At 39.3% G+C, this 24,501-nt stretch overlaps 1 protein-coding gene across 5 annotated transcripts in view; it reads right to left on the bottom strand.

Moving 5' to 3' along the window:
- The window catches only part of PTPRZ1 (protein tyrosine phosphatase receptor type Z1), a 185,121-nt gene that overhangs the window by 67,606 nt on the left and 93,014 nt on the right, over nucleotides 1-24,501 (bottom strand). For all 5 annotated transcript variants that reach the window (XM_055124219.1, XM_055124218.1, XM_055124220.1 and 2 more), the window contains exons 4-9: nucleotides 11,562-11,741; nucleotides 10,362-10,513; nucleotides 5,797-5,892; nucleotides 5,272-5,338; nucleotides 1,034-1,191; nucleotides 735-885 (exon numbers count right to left, since the gene is read on the bottom strand). In XM_055124219.1, the coding sequence (XP_054980194.1) occupies nucleotides 735-885; nucleotides 1,034-1,191; nucleotides 5,272-5,338; nucleotides 5,797-5,892; nucleotides 10,362-10,513; nucleotides 11,562-11,741 (804 nt within the window). The remainder of the gene's footprint in view (nucleotides 1-734; nucleotides 886-1,033; nucleotides 1,192-5,271; nucleotides 5,339-5,796; nucleotides 5,893-10,361; nucleotides 10,514-11,561; nucleotides 11,742-24,501) is intronic.

Genomic DNA, 24,501 nt, shown 5'->3' with positions numbered 1-24,501 from the left:
TTGTGGGCACTAGGTTCTTCATTGGGAATTGCCAACAAAAAGCTAAGCTCTTTACAATGCTATCAAATGTCAAGATTTGGGTCAAATGTGATTCTCCCATGAAAGTTCCCTGATCACTAGTACCAGAGTGTAATGCTTCTAAGTTTTAGAAGCATGCCTGCATACCTCGACTTCTTACCCCATTCTCTCTTTTAATCACTCTTTATTTTTTCATTGTTTCTTGTTGGAAAATCCTCTAAAATTTTCTTGATGATATTACATTGCTCTGTAACTATTATTGTGCATTGTAAGAAAAAAATCACTTTCCGGGCCTGGAGCGATTGCACAGCGGGTAGGGCATTTGCCTTGCACGAAGCCGACCTGGGTTCGATTCCCAGCATCCCATATGGTCCCCCAGCACCCCCAGGAGTAATTCCTGAGTGTAGAGCCAGGAGTAAGTCCTGTGCATCGCTGGGTGTGACCCGAAAAGCAAAAAAAAAAAACACTTTCCTTAGAGTCTCAATATTTTTTATCTTCCAATGAGATGTTTCATGTGAGAAGAATAAAGTTTTGATTTACCATTTAAAACATATGGCAACTGAGATTCAGAGAAGTTAAAGAGTTTACTAAGCTATTAATCTAAGAATCAAAATATTTCTAGAAGTCTAAGGGCTGCACATTTTCTATTGCACTGCAATCGCTTTTGATAATTTTGAATCTGTAGAGTTGTGAGGAAATTATATTTTAGCACATACCTGCTTCATGAATCTCTTCCTTTCCAGTATATGAGGAGAACACCTGCCTAGAGAACTTATACTGTTGTTCTCGAAAATTATTTTGCACGTAGTCCATCAGCATGACATAACCCGATTGCTGCATAGTAAGAACTTCACAAAAAACCGCCAACTGGAAAGAAGAGGATTTAACAGAGAACTTAGCATATCTGTTGCAAAGGCATCATCAGGCGAGGCTTTAAGGTAATTCTTCAGTAAGTATTATAAAATAATTCTTTTTTAAATAGCTTCAAATAACTTCACTGACTTTCTAGAATTACCTGGCTTTCAGAGATGCTAACTGTATCTTTAAAAATAATCCAGTCCACAGTGTCGGTGCAGGGAGGAGAGGTCAGCGAGCCATTGTAAGTGTAGTACTTGTCAGTTGAGTTTGGCAGAAGGTTCAGCAATATAAATTGATCTAAGGCGGCCTGCTTCCCTAGAAAAGTAATAACATAACGTCTCATCTAGAGTCTCAATGCTGGAACGTAGCTGTTTAATTTTTATAGACAGTAAGACTTAAGCTTTGCTATAGCTTTGATTATAACCAAATTTCTCTTTTTTGGGGTGGAGGCATGATTTCGTTTTTTTGTTTATTTGTTTTGTTTTGGGTCACACCTGGAGCTGCTTAGGGTTGATGTCTGACCTTGTGGCTGGGGGCTGATCTAGGTGGTCTCAGGGAACCCTGATGAACTTAGGGCCAAACCCAAGCTGGCCCCATGCAAGGTATGTGCTTAGACTCCTAGGCCCTATAGGGACTTTGAAAGGAAGGAGGGATGGGAATTAATTAGGTACATGTAACAGCTTCTAGGGCATTTTAGAAATATAAACTATTAATTGAATTGGTGTCATTTAGATATAATCTAAATTTTTTTTTTATTTTTGGGTCATACCCAGTGATGCACAGGGATTACTCCTGGCTATGCACTCAGGAATTACTCCTGGCAGTGCTCAGGGGACCATATGGGATGCTGGGAATCGAACTCGGGTCAACCTCATGCAAGGCAAACACCCTACCTGCTGTGCTATCACTCCAGCCCCTTCTAAATCTATTTTTAATTTTTTTGAAAACTCAAGTTATAATTGGTTTTGTGAGTTATTTGTGAGTTAATTAGTTATTTTCCATAGTATATTTTCTCTTCCAGTATCAAAACTGGATGACTAGAATTCAGACTCTGCTTTCAGTGCTCAGAAACTTAGGAAAATGTTTGTCTTTAATTATACAATTGTGTCTCCATTTTATTTTATTTTATTTTTTTGCTTTTTTGAGGCCACAGTCAGCAATGCTCAGGGGCTACTCCTGGCTCTGCACTCAGAAATTGCTCCTAGCGGTGCTCGGGGGGCCTTATGGGATGCTGGGGATAGAACTTGGGCGTATGCAAGGCAAACACCCTCCCCACTGTACTGTAACTCCAGCCACTGTGTCTCCATTTTGATATGAGAATCTTTTGTGAATCATTTCCTTCCTATATTATGGACCATACATGTATATATTGTTTTTTCTGCTGATGACAAAATTTACATGAAAATATTATACAGATGATGACATTTTCAATTAAACAAAGAACCAAAGATGAACTCATTGCTAAATTAGACAGGGAGATATTTTGATATCAAAAGAATTAGAGAGCATAAAAGGAAAAACAGGTGAGACCTGAAGATGTTGGCAAACTACAGAATTTTTTCCAAATCAGAAAACAAATTAAATGGGGACAGAGTCCAGAAGCATAGAAAGAATCAGAAAAAAAGCTTATGATTTTTATTCCTTTATTTCATTATGGGTATGGATTTATGCCTTTTGGAGGTGAGAGCTATTCATATACATATCCTAAGTTTTTTCTCTCTTTGACATTCCAAGACATTTAATTTTTATTCAGGTGCCACTGGTCATAATACTTTTTATATATTTCAGGAGTCTAGTTTCATACTGTAAATGTATACAATAAACATATATGCAATATGCCACCCATCACCAAATTTCTAGTAGCATTTGCCACTATCGAGTTATTCCCCCTCACCATTCCTTACACTCACAGATTATTCACTTGCAGTTGTGCTTTTCAGATACTTGTTAAGGAATCAGAAAACTGGCCGGAGGTGGTTTTTGTGGTTTGTGAAAGCAAGTTTCATTTTAATGATCTCACTATTGCTAACACATGAGAATCACACCTGAGCACTGCTGCTCTATTTATAACCAGCCACTCAACTGCCCAACCTTACTCATGAACAAAAAAAATCATGATTAAATAATCAACCAGATCCCCCTTTACAAGAAGGAGTGAGCTGGGGGAGGAGATATGGGAGAGGTAGATATAGAAAGATAAAGACAGTACCATGGCAGGTTTAAGGAATAAGCCACTGAATACCTAAAACCCAATTTTATTCTATAGGCTGATGGCACTTGAGATGGGGCATGTTAAGTGACTGGAGGGCTGTTCAATGTGCAAATTTCTAGATATTTGTAATTAAATGAGTACTTTGACTCATTCTGTTTGGAACTCCTGTTTGAAAAAATCACTGATGACGTGACTTGGGGTGTATTTCTTCCTCTTCTAACAAAAAGATCACAACTAACAGTTCTCCCTTTCATGGACTTTGTCCAGTGTAGGGAATTAATGTGCTGCCTTTATGTCATAGCCTCTTGACCTTCTTTCACCACTCCATGAATAGAACAATGCCTAGGGGAGAGAAGAAAGGGTGGAAGGAAAGGGGGAAAAACATAAGAGGTTGGAAAGCTGGAAAAGGGTTTGTCTCTTGGAGAGGAATATTGGAAAGGAACAGTCAGCTCCCACTGTTCCAGAAGAGTTCAATTCGGCTGATGTCTGAAAGTGTTCTTTTCATGCCCATCATTCTCTGTGTAAAATATCAAATCTCAGCTATTGTTTGACTAATATCAAATACCCATTCAGATACATGGACCATTTTTATTTGTGTTCTTAAACACATAGCTGGTATAGTACAAAGGTCCCCAAACTTATTTTTGCCTTCTTTCCAAATAAAAAAATTTACTCAGCACCCCTTACTGGAAATGTACCATGGCAAAGTGAACAAATAGAAAGCTCCTCCTAATTGCATGCAAGGCTACTACCGCCCCACTTTGAAATGATCCAGATCCTCGATCCCAGAGCAGGATCCTACCCTTTCTTTGGGAAACACGGATGAGAGGGACAAGTTTTGTGGAGAAATTAGGATTTAATCTGCCTCTCAGACTTCACAACCGTATAGTCCCAGGTGCCCTGGTAATGAAGACAAGAGGGTGGGGGGAGGGGAGATGGATAGATAGATAGATAGATAGATAGATAGATAGATAGATAGATAGATAGATAGATAGATAGAGACAGAAACAGAGAAAGAGAGAGTGCACCAAAAGACTAAAAAAGGAAGGAATTCATATATGACTGACTTCTGAAATGTTTGGTCAGTTTGGGGCCCCACATATGACTGACTAAGATGAATCAATTTTAGGCCCAGATTTTTGTTTTCTATTAAAAAAATGAACTCTATAAGTCTTGCTTCTAATTTTAAATTTTCCAGCCAACCAGAAGGAATAATATTCATTTTAAAAATAATTCAGGGGGCAGAACAGGGCAATGTTTTTTTATGTGGGAACAAACAGGAATGACAGCTATATTAGTGTTATTGTCTGTAGTCAACGTTATCAAAAACATTTAGTGTATAAAGGAAAAGATTCACAAGGCAGTAGGTAGAACAATATCAGGACATAATGTTTCTTGTTCTGTGTAAATGTTCACCTTATTCTAAAAACCCTGTCATTTTGGCAAAGTAAAGGGAACTACATTTGTGAGAAAACTACCAGGGATTTTTTTTTTAAAATTTCGGTTTTGGGATGGGTGACACATGGCTGTGTTCAGGGCATACTCCTGTCTTTGTACTCAGGGAACCATATATAATGGGGGAATAGATTGGGTCGGCTGCATGCAAGGTGAGTGATCCCTAGGGGCCCCAGGAGTTAAACTTTAATTTCATTAATAACTCCTTGTATATGTTAGAACACATGTTTTATAAATCTTGTTTTTCTTTTTGTTTTTTGGGTCATGTCGAGTAGTGCTCATGTGGCCTTGTGATTCTGTACTCAGGAATCACACCTGGAGGGCTCTGGGGATCAAATGAGATGCAGGGGATCAAACATGTGTCGACTACATGTGACCTGTTGTGCTGCCACCCCATCCTCCCTAAAATAAGATTTTTATATATCTAATTGGCCTCAGACTATATTAATCCTTAAGATATACAGTAGAAAAAGAATAGACGAAATTTAAATGCATGAAGTGATTACATCTTTTTCAAGAATAAAGCTAGAAAACTATTTATATTTCCTGACTTTCACATGATGAAAAATGCATGAAAAAAATTTACCTGATGAGAAATTTGTAAATCATTAAGAGTGAAAAGTGAGATTGTTCCTTGAAAAATATTTTCCCTTTTGCTTATTGAAAATTTTTTTTTTGGTAAAATGTAAAAACCACATGATTCAAGGAAGATAATCCTAATATCTTACCAAAGAGACTAACACTCTCAATTCCATCAATAATTGTTTGGTAATCCAAATTTTCTTCCAGTCCAACCTGTTGAAGAAGAATGATATTCTAAAATTGAGCTAAAATATTTGCTTAACTATTCAATGTAATGTAAAGATTAGAATATTCCATTTTAAGCATTAAGTATAAAAAAATGTTCTCTAAATGCACACTTTCTTCCTAAAGGCAATGTAAAAGAAATAAATTATTTTCCACTAAGAGAAGTACATTTTAAACATTAAAATTCAAAATTACTGCTCTATCATTATGACGTTTTGAAGTACAAATAAGCAAACTTGTGCATTCACAAAACAATCTTGTCCACATAGAAGTAATATAAACAATCAATGAACACAAGAATCTTTTTTAAAATAGCAAAGGGTCAATAATGTTGAAAATGACCACATGCTTTTATTTTGCTTGTGAGCTCTTTAATTTCTTGGTAAGATTTTACATATTCAAAAGAGGAATTAATGAATCAATGAAAAGTCCTATATAATGATTACCTCAAATAAAATCGATAAAGCTCTTAACTTTCCTTTTCCTTTAACTGCGTCATCAAAACTCGAAAACTGGTCAGCATCAAAACAGTAGATTTGCATCTATAAAGGCAACAATATTGAATTTATTATATATAAAGACTTTACAAGTCAGAAGAGAACTCTAAGAAAATATTTCACCTTTTACCTATTTAGTAATTCAATTTGAAGAATTCTATAAACTGTATGAGTCTATGTTCTGTACACATTATTTTTATTTATTTATTTTTGATCCACAACTCATGGCTGCTTCTCCCAGAAGGGAGCATAAAATGAAGCCCCATAATCATGTCACCGGACCCCCGCACCAGACTGTTTCTACTCGGGGAGCCCCAGATGGGGGTGGTGAGAGCCCTCCCCGCCCCAAGGGACTCAGCCCTGACAGCCGACCTCCACTACCTAACCGCCACCATGATCCAGGCCGCTTTCCACACGCTTGGGCTGAGCCTCATGCAAGAGCAAAGTCCCAGGGAACCCAGGTAATTCGGAACTTTGTGATCTTGGACTCTGGGCTCAACGGGACCGGGACCAGAGATCCTCTGCCTGCTTCCTCCAATCTCAGTGGACCCAAGAGTCACACCCATAAGCCACCTCCTGACTGCACCAAATAATCTCCTCATCGGCCGCCCTCCAGAACTCAAGGCTGCTTCTCCTGAAAGGGAGCATAAAATGAGGCCCCCCATAACCATGTCACTGGACCTCACACCTGCCTGTTTCCACTTGGGGCACCCCAGAGGGGTGTGAGTGAGAGCCCTCCTCACCCCAAGGGACCCAGCCTCAGCAGCCAACCTCCACTACCCAACAACTGACACGCTCCAGGCCGCTTTCCACACGCTAAGGCCGAGCCTCATGCATGAGTGAACCTATTCCTGGACCATCATCATAGAGGGAAATATATATATACATACATATGCATATGTATGTATATATATTCACATACATATACATATATGTGCCTCTCAGAGAGCCTGGCAAGCTACAGAGAGCATCGTGCCCACACGGCAACACGGCAGATTCTGGCAAGCTCCCCGTGGCATATTCAATATGCCTAAAACAGTAACAATAACAGGTCTCATTCCCCTAACCCTGAAAGAGCCTCCAATTATTGGGAAAGATGAGTAAGGAGGGGCTGCTAAAATCTCAGGGCTGGGACGAATGGAGACATTACTGGTGCCCACTCAAGCAAATAGCTGAACAACGGGTTGACAGTGATACAGTGATTTTTCGTCTGTACCCTACTATGCTCAGGGATTACTCCTGACTCTGTGCTCAGGGATCACTCCTAGCTGGGCTAAGGAGCCGATTTGCAGGGATTGAAACTGGATTGGCAGCATTCAAGGCTACTACTGTCCTATTTTTGGTCCCTCTGTACATTTTTAAATGATTTTATCGATTATGTTTATATCACTATAATACAGTATTTATCATCCCTCAGGAAGAGAGGAGGGCTGGAGCAATAGTACAGTGGTTGGGCGTTTGCCTTTCACGTGGCCAACCCGAGTTCGATTCCTCCGCCCCTTTCGGAGAGCCCGGCAAGCTACGGAGAGTATTGAGCCCGTGCGCCAGAGCCTGGCAAGCTACCCGTGCATATTGGATATGCCAAAAACAGTAGCAATAAGTCTCTCAATGAGAGATGTTACTGGTGCCCGCTTCAACAAATCGATGAGCAACGGGATGACAGTGACAGTGACAGGAACAGAGGAAATACCAAGTTATATTTATCTACAATTGAAAACCCCAAGTTGTGATTATCCAAGAGGCACAAGTAATACTTTACTATCATATGTATTACCAGTATGCTTTGGAAGGAGCACACTGGGAATGCTCAGGGATCACTTCTAATGGGGTATGGGGGGCCATATGGGATGGAGGGAATTGAATCCCGTCAGCAGTGTGCAAGGCAAGCAGCCTACCTGCTCTGCTGTCTGCAGCCCCTACCAGTGTACTTTCAGTGATTTTGCTAGAATTCTTTCAAGCATAGTTTACTGTTTTTCTTAAATGGACATGGTTTTCTCGATGGTCCTCAGTTATCATCTTTAGACATTTATCATGTTGTTGTTTCCATTAATAGTGAAACCTCTAGGGTTCTGCGTCTACCAAAAATATATCAAAGAATCATAGGTCTGTCTTGTCTTTCTGCTGCAAGGCTATCCCGTGCTAATTTCTACTCTGCTATTTACCTCTTAACAGCCTCAACTCTCAATCAAAATTTGGCACTTCTCATGTCACGGGCTTGGGAATCAGACCACTCAGGCGCTTCTGAAGTCCAATTAAGGGCCGAGCAGAAAGCCTTTGAAACCGTTATGGAGCCATTGGGGCTGTGATCAGAGAAAGCGTGTATGAAGCAGAGGGCTGGCAGTCACACCTGACTGAGTGGTCACTGAAGGCCTTCCAGAGAGAGGATTTATTTCTAATCTAATCCATGATGAGTGAGAAGCTTAAAAGATGGCAGACCATAAGGCAGAAGAGACGGATCAAGGCAAGAAAGTCTGAGAAAAATGAGGAGTTGAATGTTAGTGGTGATTTCAACGGAGGTTCTGTGAGAAAAAAAAAAAAAAGAGCATGAGAGAGAAGGCTGGAGGGCCAGCGGGCACTTGAGGAAGGCCTGGAGGGTGATGTTGAAGACAATGAAAGGAAGTGGTTGAAATACAGGAAATGGGGATGGGTAGGAAGAGAAGGAGTAGGTGGGGAGAGATGAAGAGATTGTGAATGGAGCGAGGCATATTAGGTTAGAGACCTTTAATAACAAAAGCAAAAATGAATGATAACTTGAGCATTTTTTTTTTCTGACTCATCCTGTCTTTTTCAAGCAAAATTTAAAAGATCAGTTTGTGGGATGAGAGGACCAGAAAAAAAAAAGAAACGAATTGAGTTTGTCTTTCAGTTTTCCCTGTTTGCACAAATACAGAGAGAATTTTGAAAAGAACCAACAATGAACAATTTGTCTTAGGAATGATTTGAGGGCCCTTTGAATAGAAAAATATCCGAGGTTCAGAGTAAGAGCTTTTGTATCATTTATTTTGGTTCCAGGATTTGTATTATAATTTTAAGATTTTTTTCTTGAGATTCCTTTCCTGTTTATTTATAGTATCTTAATTGATAACTGCCTTAAACTGAGGAAATTAAGATTTAAAATGTTTGACAGAATGTATTTCTATTTCGATTTTTTATTGAGTAATATTGGTTTAGATGATTTCATATGTTTCAGAAATGTTTATTTCACACCTTATCAGAAGTAAGTTGGTATAACACAAACACCACACAAATGCTGAAATCCCTCTATAGAATCTCGTATTAGACACCCATTTCAACCCCTCCATCTCCGTTTCTGGAAAATTGAGTTCTCTACTCCGAACTCAAGGTTAGTTTTTGTTTTGTTTGTATTTTGTCCACATCCTGCAGTGCTCAGTGCTACTCCTCTCTGCTTATTTTTATACACACTGCTGAGCTTTATGATATATTTGATATATACTTATTGTCCTTTGATATTAGTTCTTGTCAGGTATATGACGTGCAAATATTTCCCCTGTTCAATAGGATGACTTTACATTTTATTCGGGAGTGAGGGAGAAGTGGGTCACATCCAGCTACACTCAAGGATTACTCCTGACTCTGCTCAGGGATCACCCACGGGTCGGGCTTAGAAGATCATATTTCTTCCAGAATTTGGGGGATACTATAAAATGCCAAGGATTGAATCAGGATTTGCCACATCTAAGGCAAGTACCCTCCCCCCCCCCCCCCCCCGCCCCATACTATCTCTCCAGCCCCTGACATTTTAATGCTGGTTTCTTTCTTATGCAAAAGCTTTTCAGTATGATGAATTCCTAGTTGTTAAATTTATTTTTTAGTTCCCTTTGCTGTAGGGTAAAGTCCCCCATAACACAGGTGAAGTACTACAATGAATAGTGGTTAAAGAAGGAAACTTATTTTTCTACCTGGTTTTAGAGAAAAACATTTTTAGTATTTTGCCATTGAGTATGCTGTTGGTTGAGGTTTCCACAAATAGCATTCTTTAGCTTTAGGAATGCTCCCCTATCTTGATTTCACTGACCATTTTTATCACAAAAAAGATACTGAATTTGTCTAATGTTTTTTTTCTGCATCTACTGATATGATCACATTTATTTTTCCTTTTTTGGTTTATGTGCTACATCTGGCTGTGTTCAGGACTCACATCCGACTCTGCCACTGAGGGCTCAATCCTGGTGGGACTTGACTCTCTAATAGGTTGGTGAAATTCCTCCCCATCCCCAATACACACTCACCTTTTTTTCTTTAATTTACTAGAATGTTGGAAATATTTATTTACTCACCAAGATTTTTGAAGATCTATGACACTCAGGATTACCAGGAAAAGGAAAATCAAACGTTGTTCTAATTTAGTTTAGTGTGAAAGGCACATAGCAATCAAGTAAAAATATAATTATGTGAATTATAAAATTTGAAATATAATTGAACCAAAATATATGCTAAATGAAATCTCATAAATTTAGAAAATGAAATAGTAATCAGTGGAACTATAGACTTGCCTCAAGTGGAAATTTCTGTCCTTCTAAACTGTGTTCTGATCCATCAGATGACATATTGCATTTTCCCCAGTGAAATATTATCTTGCTTGCTTTGAAGACCATTTCAGAAACCCCTCCACTGAGTCGGTAGTCATTTGTAAGATTAATTTCCACTAAAACAAAAACAAAATACATGAAAACAATGAAATTGTATCCATATTTCTGAAAATTAAAATGAACAATTTAAATTAAAGTTTCTATTATTAAAGATCAATTATGAAATTTATTTATTAGATAAATTAAAAGACTAAGTCTCTAATAAAGACTTCAAAACTGTTAATAAGATGGGATTACATATTGCATGTATTAAAACAATGACATATGTAATAAATATATTAATTCAAAACACACCTATTGCTGCTTATTACATGTCAGACACTGTGTAGAAAATTTTCTATCCACATCGGACTTTAAATTACTAAATTCATTGAATTATATTACCAAAATAAAGAAAATACAGAAAAATATCACCCATGATAAATCACCCCAATATGTCTACTACCATAATTTTGAAAATTTTCTGATTCTTTTCTTATGTGTTTTGTCTTTACAGAATTTTCTTATTTACATACAATTTTACTTAAAATATAATATTCAAATATAATGGTGCTTATGTTTTGTAATTATTTTGTCTATCATTTTTTTAATTGAAAAGTTTATACTATAGAATTTTGTATGAATTTTAAAGTTTCTCTCAAAAAATAGGCACTTATATGGTCATATTATTTTAAACTTTGTATGCATAAGGATAAATGATTTATTTTCTTATCATAGAATTATAGCTGTTCACTCTTTTCATATCCAAATATTAAATTTAGCATGAAGGCTGAGGAGACAAGATGAAGCAAATCTGTCTAATGAAAAAAGTTATTAAGTGACTACTCAGTGATGACATTTGTTTAATTAACTATATATTTCATTTTAAATGTAAACTCTCTTATTTAATGCATCATTATTATTATATTACCAGGGAACATGATATGATTGCACCTTTTTATGCAAAATATTATTTAAAATTTCAGTTTCCTCTTGTACATTGGTTTCTTATGCCTAGTTTCCCTCTACCAAATTCTGCTTTACTTAAATACAATATAAATGAAATTAATCTAAATATCTAGGTCTAATAAAATTAAAGTCATAAACAAAATGTAAATATATTACCTGTTTTGCCAGTATTATGAATGAACGTATTTTCCAAAGATGGTTTATCCCAACCCTGAAATTTTAGTTTCCGAAGATTCACATTTACTTGTGTAAGATCTTCATCAATATTGATAGGAGACTGTTTGGGGCTATTGCATGTTGGATATTTCTTTCCCCAGTTTTTTGGATTCAGTGCTCCTATAAAGGAAAATGTGGAAAGTTAGTCTCAAGCCACCAAACAAAGTCTAATGGCCTTGTTACAATATAGTTAACATATTACAAAAATAATAGTACAGCAATGTGAAAAATTGGGGTACCTTTGGTTTAATCCATAAAATATTATGCCTACATTAAGATTCCAAGTTTGAGTATAAGAAGTTTATGGATTCCCCACATCGAGTGCAGGATTGTACAGTGACTCCGTTTGGCCATGAAACGTCTTTCAAAGCATCAACATTCCTAATTGTCACAATAGACAATTTTTATCTGTCTTTGACTACAGTTTCATATCGAAAGGTGTCCAGATGACAGATATAAATTCCAACTTCCTTACCACTCCCCATTGGGTTTAGAATTTTGCCCCCCTCCATCACTGCTAAACGTTTTAGCTGAATTTCAATTTGTGTCATATTTTTATCATTAAAGCATAATCACCAGGCTTCTTGAAGTATCTTCTTCTTTACCCCCATTGTTCTTCTGGTGATAAAACTTACCAGGTTTTATTGCTTATTAATTTAGCACTGTAGCACTGTCATCCAGTTGCTCATCGATTTGTTCAGGTGGGCACCAGTAACATCTCTATTGTGAGACTTGTTGTTACTGTTTTTGGCATATCGAATACGCCACGGGGAGCTTGCCAGGCTCTGCCGGGCGGGCAGGATATTCTCCGTAGCTTGCCAGTGTATCCAAGAGGGACGGAGGAATAGAACCTGGGTCGGCTGCATGCAAGGCAAACACCTACCCACAATCTTGTTTATTAACAAGAATAATAAATCAGAGATTAGTTATAGACAGGTTTGCTTATTAAAAAGTGATAGGGGGTGTCCTTGGGACATTGGTGCAGGGAAGCAGCACATAGGACTTGGGTGTGGTACTGGAATACTGTATACATGTGATTATTTTTAACAGTATTATATATGTAAAATAGAAGTGGGGAAAAATAATTCCACCACTCCCCTACGTAAGGTGAATTCTTACTCTTCTTCAGTAAAAACAGTTGTCTAAACTGAACTGTCCTAGATTACCTTTATTTCATCCCAACTTGAAACCATAAGCAATTTCTCAAAACTCCATTTTACTTTACAGTGCTGAGAGCAGGTATGTTCTATTTTAAGGTATATTACAACACAAGTGTCTGGTCTTAAAGGTCTTAACCTATTCTATTGTTAAGTATAAGCACTCCTGCAGCCATCTTGTGAAAGAATAGGATGATATTCATTTTCAGATTCTAGCCTTTAAATTGAGTTTCCCTCCCCTCCCCAAGAAGAGCCCGGCAGCTGAAAACCTCCAGAACCCAGACACAGCCATGCTCAAGGCCACTCTCCACACCGTCAGACGAGCCTCACCCATGAAGGAACCGACAGAGGAACCCAGGTATGCAGGACCCCGGGACTGAGATCTCCAAGCCTGCTCGGATCGGGACTGGGCCTCCTCCGCCCAGATCCCCAGTTTTCCAGTAGCTTGGCAGTCACACCCACAAACTCTCCCTTCTCCCTGTGTAATCTCATCAATGACCAAGATCTAGAGATTATTAAACAAAGCTCCCAGAAGAGAGCAATACAGAATCTCGCACAGCAGAGAAATCTCTTTTTTAATTTTTTTTCCCGCATGGCAGAGCCTGGCAAGCTACCCATGACATATTTAATATGCCAAAAACAGTAACAACAACGTGCTCTTGGTGTTCCTGGAGTGAGTAGATGCCACTGGGCTACACTAGCACACAATAGGGACAAATGAAGATGTTGTTGGCGACTGCTCTAGCAAATCGATGAACAATGGGATGACAGTGATATAGTGATCCTTTCAAATGCTTCTCATTCAGAAGGTGAATATGGATAAGGCCATATTATATTTTACACTTTTTTTGTTGAGGGCATTTATATGTAAAACATACCCTGCATTAATCTGCACATCTTCCTTTTGTGATAAGGGAAACTTGTGGGATGACCCTCACACAAGTTCCCAAATGTGACAAATCTAACTTTGCATCAATTAGTTCAGAAAAAAATAGTTAGGTGACATCACAAAGTTGTCAGGAAAATTAGACAATTCATCACCTAGTGAGGATCCACGAAGATCACTAGGTGCTAAAAACTTTCTTTTGAAGTGTAGCTTTCTTCCTAGAAAATGTGGAGTCTAATATAGATTAAAATGGACAGTGACACACATTTTGACTTTTAGGTATGTCCTTAATGATACTAGTAATTATATATCAATTTCATCATAAAGAACATTGACAGGGGTGGGAGCAAGAAAACGCTGCTTACTTTTTAAATATCAATCAAGAGAAGTAGAGAGAAACAGCAGCATGAATTAATAAGGTCCTTTCTATCGCTTTCATTGTAAAATATAGTATATTCAATCCCAAGCATACCTAGATACAATTTTGTCTCCAATAACACTGCGTATGATTTACAAGGTCTGCATTTTCCAAGTATTTAATGATCAACTCTATGTGGGTTCTTACTTGGAATATTCTCCAACGGTTACCTGACCTTTGCCTTAAAACAGCTCTTCCTACAATGTTTGCCATCCCCTGAACTTAGAAGTCATTCTGATATGGGTTTCTTCTTCAGCAAGCCAACTGGGTCTACTTTCAAATTGGTATCCCGAATCAAATCATTTCTTATCTCCCCCATTTCCACCGTAGCCTACGCTACTGTCTTTGCTAGTTTAAGTCTTGCTATGTCACAAGCCACATCAACATCACCTAGATGATTATTGGGAATGTCAGACCCATACTGTGTAGCCCACCAGACCACAATCTCCATTTAACAAAAATCACCAGGAGAGTCATATATACACTGCATTTGATGAGCAAAACGTAGACAGCTCCAGGGCCAACCAAAGAAAAGTTGTTTGGTGAGTACAGAAACACAGATTTGTAAGATGAAAATTTTCTGGAGGTTCCACAATAACATGAACAAACATGACACATAAAAAGTGGTTCATATGGTGGATCTAAAGTGGGTAGGGAGTTTGCCTTGCATGAAGCTGCCTGTTCTTTGATCCCTGCATCCCATATGGTCCCTGGAGCCTGGCCAGGAGTGAATTCTTAGTGCAGAGCCAGGAGTAACCCCTGAGCATTGTTGGGTGTGACTCAAACAACAAAAACAACAAAAAAGGTTCAGATCTAAACTCTAGGTTGTGATTTTCTTAAACCATAGTAGAATAAAATGGTTACGATGGCTAAAAACAACAATTAAAGAAACAAAAATACTGGGGACCTGGAGATCAATTTTGCAATTGTCGGAAGTGAGCTCTGCCAACAACCTGCACTAGCTTGCAACAGGATCCTGGGCTTTAAATAAAAACACACCCTGTTGCTGCCTTGATTTTAAAGCTAAAGGACCTAGCTAAGTAGCCCCTCCTCTCCAACACTGGACTCACGGCAACTGTGATAATACACGGTGTTTTAAAAACACTCAATATGTGGTCATTTACTATCTAGCACAAGAAAATTAAAACACTCTAGTGGGTAAAGACATCTCTAAGATATATTCTAGATGGTATGCCACTCATTCTAAAACATTTTCACCTCAGAATAAACCATAAAGTTCTAACCATTATTGCGCTCTCTTGTGTGACATTAACATTAACCTCTTCCCTGATCTTCCTGCCAATCTGTCCTGAGTTCTCTACTCATTCTGCCTTCTTCTCTGTTCCTTGAGCATGCAATGTCTCAGGGCTTGGAACTTGCTGTCATGTCTTCCAGGAACGTTCCCTTCCAAGAAGGAGAGAAACTCTCATTTCCTTGCTTTTCTGAGATCTCTGCTCAATTGTACCTCACTAGAGAGGCATTTTGATCATCCCGTTTAAAATGTATTTTCTTTCCTCAGTCTCCTCTCTTCACTGGATTTTTTTAGTTCCTAAGTTATTAATTATGTTTATTTTATTTATTGATTCCAGACTCCAGAACCTAGAAAAGAAACTTGTATGTAGTAGATGTTTAATAAACATTTGTTGAGTGACTGAACCAGATAAATAAAGCATAAGATTTGTTTTATGAGTCTGAGTTCACAGATACTAACAGGAAATGGCAATGGTAAAAAAAATAAAGAAGACATGTTTCTAAGCTTGATGTGATGCCATATTTGACTTTTAAATGACCTTGAGTATTGCCTACTAAACTATTTCTGAAGAATACCAAGAATCATCTGATCTCCAAATCGTATATTGTCTGACATTTTAAGGAGCTGATCTTTGTCTGAAGCACATCATATGATTACACTGAGACACAGTTTTAAATACTAGATCATGGAGCCAAGTAGTTCATAGCTTTGAAAAGCTGTCCTGACTTTTTCAATTAAAAGGTAAAAGAAAACAAAAAAAATCAGAGGATTTTAAAAAATAGAAACATAACAAAATTTTTTAAAATATATGTATCTATATATATACATATACATATATATTTAACTTCATTTTGCAAGGGATATTTTTGTTTGTTTGGGGGTACAACTCAGTGATGCATAAGGCTTATTTGTGGCTCTCCACCCAGGAATTACTCCTTACAATGGTTGGGGGACCACATGGGGTGCCAGGGATTGAACCCAGCTCGGGTGTGTGCAAGGCCAGTTTCTACTCACTGTACTATCTAGCTCTCCAGCCCCAAATTTTGCAAAGGATTCTAGAAAATAGCATGTTTCAAACAATCTTACATAGAAAGTCAAGGGAAGTAAATTAATAAAGTGTTCAATTGTGCACAACGTTGAAATATACAGGGCTCTATTTTGTCTATCTTTAATAATGAAACACACATTTATCTATTGAACAACTTCAAATTCCCCAATTGTTGTTTTCTGTAATAAAATTGGAGACATCAGTCCATGAGGTGGTTAGAGACAGGCTGATGAACCTAAGGAAGCAGATGTAAGGAATTTATTTGAACCACATTATATACGCTTAAATGTTATTAGTGACTAATGTGAAGGGAGAATTAGGACACTCCTCAAAATTGCAACAGAAGATTATCAGGGCAAGTTTACCCATAAGAAAGCCTACAGAGTACAGTGTCAGCTCTAGAGAAGCAAGATAAATTTACTGCTTACTTATTCATCCATTCTTTCACCCATTTATTGACCCACCTGAATTAGTACCACTCCTATAAATTTCCTGTGTTTACCTCTATTGGAACACATAGCAGCCTGTACTTTGTTGGCTTATCTATTTCATGCATATCTTATTACCAAACTCTGAATCTGGCACAAGGTAAAAACAAATTAAATGCTTGTGAAACGGACTTTGTGCACCAAATGAATGCATTGACTATGTTTGCACGCTGCACTCTTTATTCCAAACAGAACGGAAAGCAATTCTAGGTCCTTTAAAAGATGCATGAATTTGGGGAGAGGGAGAGAGAGAGAGGGAGAGAGAGAGAGAGAGAGAGAGAGAGAGAGAGAGAGAGAGAGAGAGAGAGAGAGAGAGAGAGAGAGAGAGAGAAGAGAGAGAGAGAGAGAGAGAGAGAGTGAGTGTGGGTGGGTTTATTTTCTCCATCCCAAAAGCATTGGCATGTTAAATCTAAAGTAGGCAAATGCCCCCAAAAATAGACGGAATGAAAAAAAGGAAATGTGTATTTCAAAATTATACATTGTAGGACTTGAGGGAAGGAGGGAATCTTAACCTACAGAGAGAGAATGCAGAGAGTGTTTGATGTCCGCCATGGCAGAAAAGTGGAGGTCATGTTAGAGGAGCGAGCAGGCCCGCTGGGCCCAGAAGGGAAACAGAAAGGCAGTCTCTGATCAAGGCCCCTGGGAAGCTAGCGGGAGGCACAACGTTTTAGAGAAGTACAGAACTTGCAGCGCCTCATCAGAGCATAAGTGGCCAGGAATGTAGCTGGGCAGAACTGCAGAGGCCAAGGGATTAGTTTCAAGGCATCTTTTGTCTCCGACTTAAAAAAAAAAGACTAATTCCAGTACAAAGAACTTTCTAAATGGTAATTATTATTATTATTTTTATCTCTCTCCAAAATTCATGTTGAGGCCTAATTCTCAATGGACTACAAAGTGTTTGGAGGTGGGGCCTTTAGGAAGTGACTAAGTCCTAAGGGCAGAGCCCTCCTAAGGGAATTAGTACCTTTAGCAGATGCCCTAGGGGGATCACCTGGCCCATCCGTCAAGTGAGATTTGATAAGACAGTGGTCCTGGACGGTGTTCTCAACCTCGGGTCCATAGGCTGGTGCTGGTCCACAGGTGCAGAAAAAAAGGTGGAAACCCACTGCTTTCCACCTTGCTTATAACGTATGGCCCGGGAGGCAGAATAGGGGCTAAAGAATGCGATTCTAGGAAATCGCCCTCACTGGACTCCAAATCTGCTGGTGTCTTGATTTTGAACATTCATAAATTCCTGATAATTTCACTTTTGGTGGTGAGGATGGGGGCACATCTGGCAGTGCTCAGGACAACTACTGTTTCTGGGCCTAGGAGTCACTTCAGGTGGTATTTGGGACCATTCACAGTTCTAGAATTCAACAAAGGTTTCCTTATGCAAGGAAAGTGCCTTAACCCCTGCACTATCTCATTGGTTTCAATTTCTATTGTTTATAAGCCACTTGTCTATGTACGACATATTTTTTTTTCTTTTTGGGTCACACCCGGGCTTCCTCCTGGCTCTGCACTCAGGAATTACTCCTGGTGGTGCTTGGGAGACCATATGTGATGCTGGGAATCCAACCCAGGTCGGCCTCATGCAAGGCAAATGCCTTACCCTCTGTACTATCACTCCAGCCCCTATATATGGTAATTTTTTATGGCAGTCCAAACAGACTAAGATAATTGTAATTTCTTGGACTACAGTATGTTTCTTATATATAATTTCAGCTGCTTTTCGGAACCTGGCACCCAAGGATTAAGTAAATGTTTCTTGAATCAATTAGTGCCTTAATATGATTTTTGTAGTTTCTTACCAAAAGTGTCCAAAAAGCACACATCTTGATCAATTAGAATTTAAAATAGAAGTGCAATAATGAAGACATTCTGTGTGGGAAAATATTCTATCATTCTCTAACGAACATATCAATTGAGAAAAAGGTAATTTAAAAATGATTCACAGAAATATAAAAAAAAATCCCAACGTTGGCTTCATTTCAAAGTTACCAGAAATTAGTGCTCTTAAAAAGGTTTCAGGAATATATCCCAAGGATGCAAATAAGCACAGTAGAAATGACATCTGTATCTATATGTTCATTGTAGCACTGTTCACAATAACCAAAATCTGGAAACAACTCAAGTGCCCTAGAACAGATGACTGGTTAAAGAAACTTTGGTACACCTATACAATGGAATACTATGAAGCTGTTAGCAGAGATGAAGTCATGAAATTTGCTTATAAATGGATAGACATGGAGAGTATCATGCTAAGTAAAATGAGTCAGAAAGAGAGGGACAGGCATAGAAGGACTGCACTCATTTGTGGAGTATAGAATAACATCACATGAGGCTGACACCCAAGGACACTAGATACAAGGGCCAAGAGGATTGCTCCATAGCTGGAAGACTGCTTCATGGCGGGGGGCGGGGGCGGGTAAAGAAGGCAGGTGGAATAGAGAAAGGATCACTAAGAAAATGATGGCTGGAAGAATCAGTCGGGATGGAAGATGTGTGCCAAAAGTAGATAATGGACCAAACATGAAGGCCTCTCAGTGCCTGTGTTGCAAGCTATAATGCCCAAAAGTAGAGAGAGAGTATGGTCAATATTGTCTGCCATAAAGCAGGGGGAGAGTGGGAAAGAGGGGGGTATACCCGGGATATTGGTAGTGGGGAATGTGCACTGGTGGAGGGATGGTGGAGGGATTAGTATTTGATCATTGTGTGATTGTAACTTAAACATGAAAGCTTGTAACTATCTCATGATGATTCAATAAAATTAAAAAAAGTAAAAACATTTTTAAAAAAAAGGTTTCAGGAAAAAAATCAGGAGCTGAAAAAGATAGTATAGTAGGCATAACACTTGTTTTACACAGTCAACTCTGGATTCCATCCCTGTACCGCTTATGGTTCCCACCAGGAGTGATCCCTGAGTACAGAGTCAGTAGTAAGCTCTGAGCATAACTGGTTATAACTTCCTCCCCCCCCCAAAAAAAAAGTAAAAGAAAAAACTATAACAATAGACTAAGAATTGATCCTCAAATAACCAACATATTTCTAAAATATGTGCAGTTTTTAATCTTATTTGTATTATTTTTGGGCCATACCAATGATGCTCACAAATCACTCCTGGATGACTAGGGGACCATATGTCATGCTGGGGATCATGCTGGGAATCAAGCTAGGTCAGCGGCATGTAAGGCAAGTGCCCTAACAGCTGTACTATCACTCAGGCCCCTACTCTTAATGAATTTCTTTATTAGTGTGGGTGCTGATGTGAGTAAATGTTTGGCTATGTACATATTTAATATTAAAAGGTATATATAAATATGACATGTAAATATAGACTATAGGAATTATGGCAACATCTATTATTATTTGCTTTGAATGAACTCCAGATGCAATTTGTTGTATATCATAACTTTATTAATTACTATGGGTTTGCTTCATATTTGCCAAAAAATGTTTAAAATATTTAAATTCTAAAACCCTATTTACTGTGCATGATTTGACTCAGTTTTAATTTATTCACATCAAGAAGTGAAATAAATCGGGGCTGGAACGATAGCACAGAGGGTAGGGCATTTGCCTGGCACATAGCCAACCAGGGTTGAATTCCTAGCATCCCATATGGTCCCCTGAGCACCTCCAGGAGTAATTCCTGAGTGCATGAGCCAGGAGTAACCCCTGAGCATTGCTGGGTGTGGCCTAAAAAAGCAAAAAAAAAAAAAGAAGTGAAATAAATCACTGTTATTTTCAATGAAAACATAGCTTGAAATGGAGAATGCCAGTATAAAGGAAAGAATCATGTCCATGTGTTTCATGGACATTTTTCTGATGTAGCAGTCAATTGATTGAGCAAGTGGCTTCTTCAAAGATTAGGTAAGACTTCAAATTACTGAGTGCTAATCATTAAGTGATTTTATGTCATAGCAGTAAGCTTCATCATGTAAGCTGAAAACAAAGGAGAAAGGATATCTGAGATAACCATGTTGAAAGTAAATATGTAGCATATGATTACATGCACAAATCAACTTGCCTCTTTGTGCTTTGGGCTAAATAGAGTTTTAGGAGCTAGAATAAGCAGTTGGTGAGTATGCTTAATAGATGCTATTAGGATTCACTAGAAGCAGATCAAATGCAAATAATCATGGGACAAGAAACTAAATGTTTGACCAGGACTGCACTTTATTAGAGAGATACCTCAGTGGGATATATACATCAGGACAGCTGAAAATCTCTGAAAGACTGCCTGATATGTCCAACAGATAGAATTATATAAGTCAGTGGAGTTATCAATGTATTTAGTAAAATGCTAGAACAAATGTTCCTTCAGCATTATGTATAAGAAAATTAATCATTGGTATTCAGCATAGAGAAACTGAGAAAGATAAGACTGCATTGAAAACTGCTTCTTAAAATTTAGGATTTTTAAAGTTAGAAAAAAGAATCAATAACATTAATAGAATCTTCTGCACTATAAGTCAATCAAATTTTAAATCATATTCTGATCACAGTAAAATAAAATACAAAAAAGTTTAAAACATTCTAAGGACTTGGACATAAGAAATTATAATTAGAGATATGTATTCAAAACCCAATTATGTGTGACAGAAATAAATGAAATCAATAGCAGAATAAATAGAATGATTCACACATGGGTTACAATTAACCATTGTTTTCATCAGGAAATGAAATATGATAGATTTAATGTAGAATATACAAGTCTATCTTTTTATTTGTTAATAGTTGTACTTTAGATAACATGTTTATGATAGTGTGTTAATGCTTATGATCTTGATATAGTTACTACTGGAGTGATAGCACAGTGGGTAGGGCATTTGCCTTGCACACAGCCGACCTGGGTTCGATGCTTCCATCCCTCTCGGAGAGTCCAGCAAGCTACCAAGAGTATCCCACCCTCACGGTAGAGCCTGGCAAGCTACCCGTGGCGTTTTCAATACGCCAAACACAGTAACAACAAGTCTACGATGGAGAAATTATTGGTGCCTGCTCGAGTAAATCAAGCAAATCCATGAACAACAGGACTACAGTGCTACAGTGCTACATAGTTACTACGCCTCACTAGTATGGAAGGGATCCATACCTTCCTCCAATATCCTTATGTTAGCTCTAGTCCATCACTTCATTTTCCACCCTAATCTCCAACCCTAACCCAGGCTTAATAATACACTGTTGTTCAGCAAACAATGGGAAGAAAATCTGAGCAGACACTTCCTCAAAAGCAAAGAACCAAAAGGTTTGATCCATGGCATATGATGCCCTGAGCTCTGCCAGGAGTGATTCCTGAGCACTGGCCAAGGAATAAGCCCTGAGTACAGCTAGATATGACCTCCAAACCAAAACAAAGACCAGAAATCAATCCAAAATAAAATAACCCTAATGAGAAGTAAAGATTTAGTTAAAGCAAGAAATTGCCACTGTCATCCCATTGCTCATCGATTTGTTCGAGCAGGCACAGTAATGTCTCTCATTGAGAGACTTATTGTTATTGTTTTTGGCATATCCAATACACACGGGTAGCTTGCCAGGCTCTCCGAGAGGGTCGGAGGAATCGAACTCGGGTTGGCCGCATGAAAGACGAACGCCCAACCGCTGTGCTATCGCTCCAACTAAAATTGAGAACTTAAAGTGAGAAGACATTTGGAAAGTCTTAGAAATGTCTTAATGGACTTTGTTTGTTTGTTTGTTTTGCCAGGGTGGGGGAGCGCACTTGCAGTATTCAGGGTGACACCCAGCTCAGAGTTTGCTCCTGGCAGTGCTTGAGGGTCCATGCTGTGGCAAGTATTGAACCCAGGTTTTCTGGGCACAAATTATGTACTCACGGATTGCTCTTTGTAAGTTAGCAAGAGAGGTCAAGAATGAGCTTCAAAATCATGACTGAAAACTCCCTGAATGCATCCTTGAATGCATCTCTGAATAGCCATGTTGAGATGTACAAAAATAGATGAAAAGCTTGACTTTACCTTCAGTTTTGGACCAAAATAATTTAATATTAAAGTGGATATTTCAGATGAAATTCAGTAATAGACTGAAGAGCATTAACATGGAGGATGGAGGAGGAGACTGAAAGAAATGCAAAGATGCAAAGACTACAGAGATGACTGGTCTAGAGAGAACTGCAAATTTAGGAGGAAATGGCAGGATCATAGCTAGAGAATTTCAACAATGAGAGGTTATCCCAGCGGGGATGAAACACACAGCAGAGAGTCCATGGGGTCATGACTGAAGAGAAACTATTGAATTTGGTTGTGTTTTAATTCTGAACCCCAAATTACTATAATAAAACAATTTCAGTGAAATGATGGGCCTCGGATTCAGACAGTAAGTAAAAGAGTGAGTAGGAGGTAATATACTAGAATTTTTATAGTATTCTTTAAAAGTAGGCTGTGAAGGCTTTGAACTTGAGACAGCCGCAGGATACAGAGCCAGCCCCAGTCGGGCCCGTGCTCGGCTCCGGCCGGCCGGGTTTTCGGCCCGGGCGCCCATGCCCCTGCAGAGCCGGTGGGTGTGGAACAAGCGGGAACCAGAGACAGCTTTAGGAATTGGGGTTCCAGCAAGTGCCTGCACCCATGTATGGAGACTGTGGATTAAGCCTTTGCCCCACGCCGGCTAACGGAGGAAAGAACCTTCCTTCTTGGTCTCTCTCCCCTACGGGAGAAGGCGTGGAGTCCGACATTTTGTGGGTCCGTTGAGAAGGTACGAACTTGGTGGCGCGGGAAAAAAAAAAAAAAAAAAATGTGTGCTTTGAACTTGAGACAGCCGCAGGATACAGAGCCAGCCCCAGTCGGGCCCGTGCTCGGCTCCGGCCGGCCGGGTTTTCGGCCCGGGCGCCCATGCCCCTGCAGAGCTGGTGGGTGTGGAACAAGCGGGAACCAGAGACAGCTTTAGGAATTGGGGTTCCAGCAAGTGCCTGCACCCATGTATGGAGACTGTGGATTAAGCCTTTGCCCCACGCCGGCTAACGGAGGAAAGAACCTTCCTTCTTGGTCTCTCTCCCCTCCGGGAGAAGGCGTGGAGTCCGACATTTTGTGGGTCCGTTGAGAAGGTACGAACTTGGTGGCGCGGAAAAAAAAAAAAAAAAAATGTGTGCTTTGAACTTGAGACAGCCGCAGGATACAGAGCCAGCCCCAGTCGGGCCCGTGCTCGGCTCCAGCCGGCCGGGTTTTCGGCCTGGGCGCCCATGCCCCTGCAGAGCCGGTGGGTGTGGAACAAGCGGGAACCAGAGACAGCTTTAGGAATTGGGGTTCCAGCAAGTGCCTGCACCCATGTATGGAGACTGTGGATTAAGCCTTTGCCCCACGCCGGCTAACGGAGGAAAGAACCTTCCTTCTTGGTCTCTCTCCCCTCCGGGAGAAGACGTGGAGTCCGACATTTTGTGGGTCCGTTGAGAAGGTACGAACTTGGTGGCGCGGGAAAAAAAAAAAAAAAAAAAATGTGTGCTTTGAACTTGAGACAGCCGCAGGATACAGAGCCAGCCCCAGTCGGGCCCGTGCTCGGCTCCGGCCGGCCGGATTTTCGGCCCGGGCGCCCATGCCCCTGCAGAGCCGGTGGGTGTGGAACAAGCGGGAACCAGAGACAGCTTTAGGAATTGGGGTTCCAGCAAGTGCCTGCACCCATGTATGGAGACTGTGGAT

Source organism: Sorex araneus, chromosome 1 (genome assembly GCF_027595985.1).
Source record: "Sorex araneus isolate mSorAra2 chromosome 1, mSorAra2.pri, whole genome shotgun sequence".
Classification (NCBI taxonomy): Eukaryota; Metazoa; Chordata; class Mammalia; order Eulipotyphla; family Soricidae; genus Sorex; species Sorex araneus.
This window is presented reverse-complemented; position numbering and strand designations above follow the sequence as displayed.